Source organism: Silene latifolia, chromosome 11 (assembly GCF_048544455.1).
Source record: "Silene latifolia isolate original U9 population chromosome 11, ASM4854445v1, whole genome shotgun sequence".
NCBI classification, from domain to species: Eukaryota; Viridiplantae; Streptophyta; class Magnoliopsida; order Caryophyllales; family Caryophyllaceae; genus Silene; species Silene latifolia.
Window position 1 is genome coordinate 163038927 of NC_133536.1, and position 9474 is coordinate 163048400.

The 9474-nt window shown below is 39.3% G+C and overlaps 1 protein-coding gene across 1 annotated transcript; it reads right to left on the reverse strand.

The window, feature by feature from the left end:
- Nucleotides 1–3481: 3481 nt before the first annotated feature.
- LOC141614270 (uncharacterized) lies at nucleotides 3482–4557 on the reverse strand. Its single transcript, XM_074433029.1, has 3 exons — nucleotides 4492–4557; nucleotides 4057–4407; nucleotides 3482–3910 (listed from the first exon to the last, which is right to left on the reverse strand). Exons 1-3 carry the CDS (start codon nucleotides 4555–4557, stop codon nucleotides 3482–3484), a joined length of 846 nt encoding a protein of 281 aa, XP_074289130.1.
- Nucleotides 4558–9474: the final 4917 nt, after the last annotated feature.

Below are 9474 nucleotides of genomic sequence, written 5' to 3' on the forward strand. Positions count from 1 at the left end.
GGTGCAAAAAGATTTTTTAAAAGTTTGAAAATGACACGGAAGGACTTATGATCACAAAACACATAAGCACTCACAGTTCATTATATTATGCATAATGCTGACACGGGTTTTGGCTTAAAAGGGTGGGTTACACACTAAGCAATCAAACCCCGATTTTCGAGAGGGATAACAATCCAAACAAAATATGTAAGGAGGATGCCCTAACCTCGTGAACGAAGGAAATGAAAGCTCTTTGACGAAACAGAAATGTGTAACGTCACTGGTATGCTTGACTCAATCGGGATTCAAAACGCGGGGATGAGAAAACTCACGCCGACGAGACGAGCCAATTGGTCGATAAAGGTCAGGTTGTGGGCCCGGACAAGGAACCCTACTTATGACCGTCATATCAATTAATGAACTTTAACCACGACCTCGTTCGAGTTTCACCTCTAAGGATCACAAAGACATAAGTGTCCTAGTTTTCCCCGGCGGAGTCGCCAAATTGTGGACATGGGCCACGCGTTACGCGTACATGGGCCGCTGCTGATCCATGGACGTAGGCCACCTACACGCCAAGCCAATTCGTGGACGTATAGCGGTCGGAAAACCACGTTTGGAGGCGTAGAAATGCTTTCGACCGGATCGCTTTAGATCGGTCGATTTCGTCTCGGCAAAGGTCTCGAAACGATGTTTGAGATGTTCGCAGTCGCCACCAAGCATTTGTGGGATGCTTCGAACCCGTTCAAATCCCCTTTATACCTAAGTCTATCAAGGCAAAAAATGGTACTTGTCATAGGTACTAAAGATGAGGACTCGTCCCCCTTTAGCATCCTATCGCTAGAATGACTCTCGTACGCCCTGGATAAGGCCATCCATTATCCAAAGGCTTGAGTAAGGGGTGAGGGTACATATTGGGAAGCCCTTTAATCGGACACCCAATCCCGCCCACATTAGCGGCCTCTATTGATCGATCGTGGTTGTTTAAGTGCAAGAGTTGATAAAACGGTTTCAATGCATGAATGCTCATCCAAAAGTCTTAACCTCACATGTGATAATTTTCTAAGTCGGTTTGTTAATCCAAATATCAAGTAATTGATGTCGAGTTGGATTTAGATTGATTTGCATGTGAAAACAGAAATTAAACATCCATTTACCAAATTCGGATTATGATGCTTAACACGATCCATTTATTTGACAAAGGGTGTCAAATGACAAAGTGTAAAAACGTAAACTTGTCGATCTGATCCGTCACGTATTCGGGTTAAGCGTAATCGGGATCGTCCTAGACAAGTACCAAAATGAGACAGAACAGTGCCAGGCAGCCCCATTAGGGCGCGAGCCTATTGGCGAGGGAAGGGGCTCTACCCAGGTTTTAAAAGGTGGAAACAGGAAGCTTCTTGGGGCGCGAGCCATAAGGCGAGCCAAGAGGTGCCTCCTGGTTGTTAAAAAGGTTGTTTAAAACCGTATTTTTATGTTTGAATGATTTGCAAGAATGATTTGCATGACTCGGAATAATTATTATTATTATTATTATGTTAGTAATATTCGTTGTCGGATTTGCAAGTTTGAAAAGCATAGTTTACAAATAAAAATGTAAAATATGTGTGCTTAACTATTTTATCACTGTACTCGAATTAAATCGACATGGTATTTATTTTAACCAAGGGTGACATACAATATGGCCAAGACAAAGATGAAAATAAAATGAAATAAAATGAAATAAAAAGAAAGGAAAATGTTTTTTTTGGGAAAGGTTAAGTAATATAAATCAAAAGAATAGAGTTATGTACAACATTCCATCAATCACACTATTACATCAACAAAAACAGACTGCATAAAAAGAACTAACGAATGCTATTCATCCAGTCCATATCACTATGCTTCAACTTGTTGCAATTTCTTCTGGTAAATCGAGAGTGCACTTCAGACAAAATGAGCTTTACCACCTGAGCAGGTGCCCTTATGTAATGATCAATTCGAGCTTCATTCCTAACCCTCCAGATATAGTAAAACATACCAACATAGCAAGCTCCAATATACCTGCGTTGGAACTTTGACCTCCTTGCTCTTGAAAACCAGTGAATCAGGCCAGGTCCAGGAAGAGTGATCCTCAAGGCTTTTTGAAGAAGTCTGTTGCAGGCAAGACCATAAAACAAATGGTGATGGTCCTCAGAATGGAGTCTACAAATATCACACATGGGATCAGTGGTAATCCCCATCCTTACCAGCCTATCCTTAGTCAGGAGACGAGAATACATAATAGACCAATAAATGAAGGAGTATTTAGGAACATTCAGCTGGTTCCAACAAATATGCCTCCACTCAACCTTTGGTGCTTTTAGTCTGAGCCAATGATAACCAGTTTGGACAGTGTAGGGCACATCAGCATTCAGCCATTTTGATCCAGTGTATGCTTGGTGAAAAATTTGCATTGTGTGAGTAATTTTCCTCCATGACCAGCTGCAGTCAGGGGGGGAGTATAAGTAGACCAATCATTACCCTTTAAGTAAACATGATTCACCCACTTAACCCATAAATGATCTTGTTTAGAAGCTAACCACCAAGCATATTTCCCAAGTAAAGCTTTATTCCAACACTTAGCATCTTTAATGCCCAAACCACCTTCCTCTTTAGGCAGACAGCAAGTGTCCCAATTGATAGAGGGAGTTTTCTGGTACTCAAAAGATCCAGACCACAGAAAATTTCTGCAAATAGAAGTGATTCTATTGATTATAGCACTAGGAATTAGAAAGATAGAAGCCCAATAAGAGTGAAGAGTAGTGAGGACAGATTTAACCAGGGTGAGCCTGCCTGCATAAGATAAATGAATGGTCCTCCTTCCTCTAATTCTGGCTACTATCCTATCAGTCAACTTCATACCCTCATGCTTAGTCAATTTTTTTGTAGATATGGGCACCCCTAAGTATTTAAATGGTAGAGTCCCTCTATGGAAGCCAGAAACTTGGAGAATATCTTTCACTATAGAAGAAGTCACCCCATTAAAATAAATCTCAGACTTGCTTTTGTTTAGAGATAAACCAGAGGCAGCAGAAAAGGTGGCAAAACTTCTAAGCATCCACATAATAGAATGTTCATTACCCTTACAAAAAAGTAATAGATCATCAGCAAAGAGTAAGTGGTTCAGCCTAAGATGCCCACACAGAGGGTGGAATCTAAAGTCTTCCTGTTGAGCTACCACACCCAAGATTCTAGATAGGTACTCCATACATAAGGTAAAGAGGAGAGGACAGAGGGGGTCTCCTTGTCTGAGTCCTCTTTTCCCTTGGAAAAATCCAAAAGAAGTACCATTCACAGCCAGAGTATAAGAAGGGGAGGTAACACGCAACATAATCAAATGGATAAATTTCTTAGGAAATTGCAAAGCCACCATCATTTACTCCAAGAATCCCCATTCCACAGAGTCATACGCTTTCCTAAGATCAATTTTAATCAAGCAACGAGAAGAGGCAGCTTTCCTATTATAAAGTCTGACTAAATCCTAACAAATCAAGACATTTTCCACTATATTTCTCCCTCTGATAAACCCCCCTTGACTCTCATTAATAATTTCAGGGAGAATCTTACTGAGTCTTTGGCACAACACCTTAGAAAGGCATTTATAGACAGTATTGCAGCATGCAATAGCTCTAAAATCAAGCACACTAGTGGGGTTAGTCATCTTTGGAATGAGAGTAAGATTTGTAGTGTTAAGCTCTCTAAGAAGTTTCTCAGAAGTGAAAAAATCTTTGACAGCAGCAATAATATCATCTCCAACAGGTCCCAAAGTGTCCTTAAAGAACTGACTTGAGTAACCATCAGGGCCAGGAGATTTAGAAGAAGCAATGGAGAACATACTGTCTTTTACCTCAGCAGCTGTAATGGGAGCCAAAAGGATAGCATGATGAGCAGGGTAACCAGTCTTCCAGTCCTAACAGTAGAAGCATGAACAGGGGTAGTAGGAAGACTTGTACCCAGAAGGTCCTTATAATAACTCATGAAAGCATTTTCAATATCAGTAGGGTTACTATATAGGATCCCATCCGTCCCTTTAATGCAACTTAAACTATTATGGACCTGCCTAGCTCTAATTTGATTATGGAAAAATTGAGTGTTATCATCCCCATTGGCTAGCCACTCAACTTTAGCCTTCTGGGACAGAAAACTATGTTGAACTTTAAACAGGTGCCTCAAAGAATCTGCAGCAGCCATTTCAGCCTCTATCAAAGAGTGATCATTTGGTGTGCTCTGGATCTGAAGCTGAATATCTTCTAAGACAGCCTGGGCCACACCCACAGCTTTATCAACATCAGAAAAATGATTCCTGTTCAACTCTTTAAGTGGCTTCTTTAACTTCTTCAGCTTGGTCACAACCTGATAGATAAGAGAGCCCTGAATAGTAGGGAGCCAGTTATGCTGAACAATCTCCTAAAACCCAGTGTCAAGACTCCACATATTGTAATACCTAAAAGTTGGCCTTCTACATACCCTGTCTTATCTTCTATAACACACCACAGGGTTATGGTCAAACAAACCTTCAGGGAGAAAGTGAGCATATGCATGAGGATATAGATCCATCCACTCTGAATTAACAAGAAATCTATCAATTCGAGAGTAGTGTCTAGCCCCAAGCACTTGCTTGTTGTTCAAGGTATAAAAAGCACCCCTCCCTTGAATATCAATCAGGTCACAATACTAGACACAATCTCTAAAATCCATAATATCAGAAGAAGTAACCTCTCTTCCAATCCTCTCATTATAATGTAAAACATTATTGAATTCCCCACATATCCCCCATGGGCCAGGAAAGTTATCATGTACATGTTTCAGATCATGCCAGAGAGCCATCCTATCTCCATCATCATTAAAACCATACACTACAGTGAAAATGAAACAGTCACCAGTAGACAATTCAGTCACCTGAACAGTAATAGCTTGAGCTGATTGATGCAAAGTACTAACATTAAAAAGATGAGAAATCCATATAACCCAAACTCTCCCACCAGTATGAAAACTATTATTATTGATACCATGCCAATGAGACCCTAAATTATGCAAAATTTTATCAAAATCCTGCTGCTTAACTTTAGTTTCAACTAACCCATAGAGACCAACTTTATTCTGATGCAAAAATTTCTTGAAATCCACTTGTTTGTTGATCCTATTTATTCCCCTAACATTCCAACTACCAATGCTATTCATGATTAATAATTCTTGGTGGTTCCTCCTATCCCCCATTCTGACTGGACTGCTTTGTAGGACTGAGTGCTTCAGCATAAGATTTAGCTGGAGAAACATCACTCCTTAAAGTACGATGTTCTTGCCTTGTAATCTATTGAATGACAGTGACAGTATGAATATGAGCAGAATTATGGTAAGTAGGAACCCCAAATGGAGCTGGAGGCTTCTGAATTGTATGCTTAGAAGGAGGCACAGGCTGAGGCCTCTGGACAGGTCTCCAAACCTTTTCCCCTGGTTTAGGACCAGGTTTGGAAGGCTTAGTGACAGGTACAGAAGTGGCTTTTTTCCTGCACATATCCTGAGTGTGACCTATCCCCTTACAACTGCTACATACAGTTGGCTTCCACTCATATTCCACCAACACACACACCTCACTTCCCTTTTCATCATTAAAAAAACAACTTATCTAGGAACTCCTGCCCAATATCAACTTCTACCGGTAGTCTTGCATACCCAAGCCTGGTTTTGTCCTCAGTGGCACCATCCCTTTTGATAAATTTACCCAGAAGTCCTGCCAATTTCTCAAGACAAGACCTACTCCAAAATTTCAGAGGCAAACCACAAAGACGCAACAAGATGGGTACAGATTTGACTTTTTCTTTCATGAGACTACACGAATCTGACCAAGGTTTGACAACTAAAGGTTTATTATCAAACATTGGGAAACCCTGTTGTAGGACAAGAGACTGACACTCCTTTGTAGGAACCCTCACCAAGAAGACACCATTAGGGAGGAAGGATAATTTGTCAAATTTATAAACACCCCATAACTTTTGAATAAAACCAGACAAGAGCTCCCATGATGGGTTTCCCCCGAGCACGTAACAGACAACCGCCGTATCCCAATATTTAAGTTCAGACTCCACATCCTCAGAGGTTAACTGTAAAAGCCCCTTAGTAGCAAAAGGAGAACCAGTTGGAGAAGAAGAAGAGTGTTTACCTTTCACTTGGGTCCATTCACTGTCTGCTTCCTTTTCAGGCTGGGAAACCTCATCATCTTCTACAATCATCCCCAAATCCAAAACTGGAATACCAACAATTTCATTAACCTCCTTTGTTCTCAATGCTTCAGCTGATTGGGGTATACCAAGGTGAAAGGAAAATGTTTTATTTGAACTAATTATGTTAAGTTCATTTATTTGTAATTAGTCGATATTTATCATCGCACTCGGATTAAACCGACATGGTATGAATAACCAAGGATGATTATGAATTATGACTAATATGTTTGCAAGTGAAAATTAATGAGAAAAATGGTAAATAAAAGAAAAGGGTGGTAAAATACCCATTAATTTGTAATTAACCAATAATATCATCAAGTCACGAAATAAACCATCATGGTATATGGAACCAAGGATGATTTCGGTAATGGTCAAAATATTTGTCCTAAAAATGAATTAAAACGGTAAAAACCGTAATAGAAAAGAAGTAAAAAATAAAAGAAAGTGTTGAAGGAAAGACGAACTCAAACACGTTTGAGTCTGACCTGGACACCCCATTGAGGCGCGAGCCTCTATGTACAGCAAGGGGCTTCTTTCTCAGGCCAAAACTTAGTTTTGGCTCATCTAACCTATATTTGAATCGTGTTATGCATTGTTCATGCTTATGAACTCATAAAATAGTAAAGACATGAAATAAATGAGATATTTATACCCTCAAACTTACGTGTATTGATGTTTGCGAAGTAGACGACTTTAGAGACGGTTTTCTTGTTGTGACTAATCGCGATCAAAGAAGTTTAAAAAGGTGCCTTAAAAAAGGATTTTGTTTTGAAAATATGTTAATTAAAACATGTTGATTGATGAATTGAGTTGGTCGAATGGATCGGTCGAATGCACGGCGACGGTACCAAACAAAATGTGTAAGGCTTATGTTTTCGATCGGTAGGTCGAAAACACGTGTCGATTTTGTGACTTTGGAAGTCGAGTCTAGAAGTTTAAGGGAGAGGTGAGAGGAGGACGCTCGCGTGAATATTATGGTGTGTGAAGGTTGGTATTTATAGAGAATTATGGGGTGGTAGGTCGGCTGAGTTTTCTTAGAGGCTAAGCAGACAGCTCCTTTAGGCGCGAGGCACCTAGTGAATTAAAGGGGTGTACTGTCCCTTTCAATTTGGATGTGGCCTTTGCTCTATCCATTGTTTGGTTGGTTTGATTTGTGGTAATCAAATAAGATGTCATGTAACAATATAGGCATCTAATAAGATGATTTTGGGTGTTACTTAAGGTAGGTTTTTTGTGTCCTTGACTCGGGTTTGAACCGTGTGAGTCGGGATTTGAATTTCGAGTCGGTTTTTGACCCGGTGTCAGTTTTGACTCTAATTAGGGTCCTTTTAATGTAAATGACATGATAAAGACATTCATGGAATTATTTTTGACATTCGAGATTTGGGTTGACTCAGGTTGACTCGAGTTGCGGGTTTCTGAGTCGGTTTTGGGTCCGAAGACGGTTTTAACTCTAAATAGCGTTATTTTAATGCACATGAAGTTAGAAAACCATTTATGAAATCATTTTTCATATCTGAGTAGTGCATTTAACCGTCTCGTGAATAGCCAATCCACGCACACATATCAAAAACACATTATAGTCCGATCATCATCGAGAGGTTTTTGGAAGGTGCAGATACTGGGTATCTACAATACTTATCACATGTAAATATTTCACATATAGTTTGCATCTAGTATAGAATCATGCATCAATCATTTCATTGCATTTGAACAATCCCCTATTGTTTTGTCCATTGAGGACAATGTCCATTCTAAGTGTGGGGATTGGGAATTCTAACACTATCTAACTCAAAAATTCAAAAATGATAAAAATTTTAAAAATCCAAAAATATGTTCTTCCCTTTTGTAGTGTTGAAATGTATATATTGTATATATTTGTTTGTTTGTGTTCACTCCTATCACTTAGGACCGACTACGCCACATTCAAGGCATGGGGAATATGAAGATCGCATGGTATGATCTTTCCAAACCTCCTTTTTCTTCTTATATGTTAATGACAATGTGGCTTCCTTTTGTTTGATGCGGTACAAGCCAATGTGATTATAGGAGTTTTATTTAGACTATATGATATACTAGTGATAATAGCATTTGCATTAGGTTGTATATATGCTAGTTGTATCATGGCATGTAGTTGCATATTAGGGAAAATTTTGTAAAATGTCTAGTTGAGAAGCTTGGAAAGTGTATATAGGCCCTTGTAGATAATTTTTCTCCTTGAGACTTTGTTTGCTAGAATACCCTCGAGACACCCTAGTATGTGTCATGCCAGTATCTTTTGACCCATGGACTAAGGCCAAGTCAATAGTACCTTGTGGTGTGATGACTCATTGGCTACCGTTTATTCCAAGGTGACCCTTGATGCCATGCAACCGTTCTTTCATTTCTATAATCATGTTTTGCCAATACAAAGGAAATGGGCACAAAAATCGCCAATTTAAGTTGAAGTACCAAAGTGAAAGTCAATAAGATTGCAAAAACTACATCAATGAAAAGAGGAGCAAAAATAGACTCATATGCTTCAATAAATGTACCCTTGCTACAAAATGAGGTTACTTTGAAAATGTTCAAAAAGAATGCAAAGAATTTGCCAAGTATGAAATTGTGAAACATCAAAAATGGCAAATAAATGTTCTCAAAAGACAAATGTCACAAGAAATTGAGGGGAAAACAAAACAAAATCAAACTACCATTGTGAAACTCAAAGCATATTGATCCCTTTTATCCATTGATGATCCTTTTTTTGTTGCATGGTGGAGAGGGGACGACCCTTCTTCTTGTCTAGGCAAGAGGGGGAATTCCGTAATCCTACAATATTTCTAATACCATAAGGAGCCTACTCTTGACAAAAGCATTTAGCGATTGAGGATAAAAGTACTCTAGTTTGACACAACTTGGAGGTGATTTGTTGGTATCCTTTTAGACTTAGTAGCTTGGAGAAATAATATCTACAATGGAATGTGTACCCTTAGATTGCTTCCCCTTTAGATGATTTCTACCACTTAGATGAGGAACGAGGCTATTCTTTTGTAGATGCATCCATTACTTGTTTTGTGTGCTTAATGCTTAGATGTATCGTCATTTTGGCAAGCCTCACCTTGCCTTGCAAGAAGGCATCTTACCTCATAGGTGACTTGTTGTGAGTTGAAGGGGGGAGTGAGACCCGCTAATTGTCTCACATCGGCTAGTAGTATTAATAAGGGGCATAGTTTTAGTCAACACTTTACTCGGGACGAGCAAAGGTTTGGTTTGG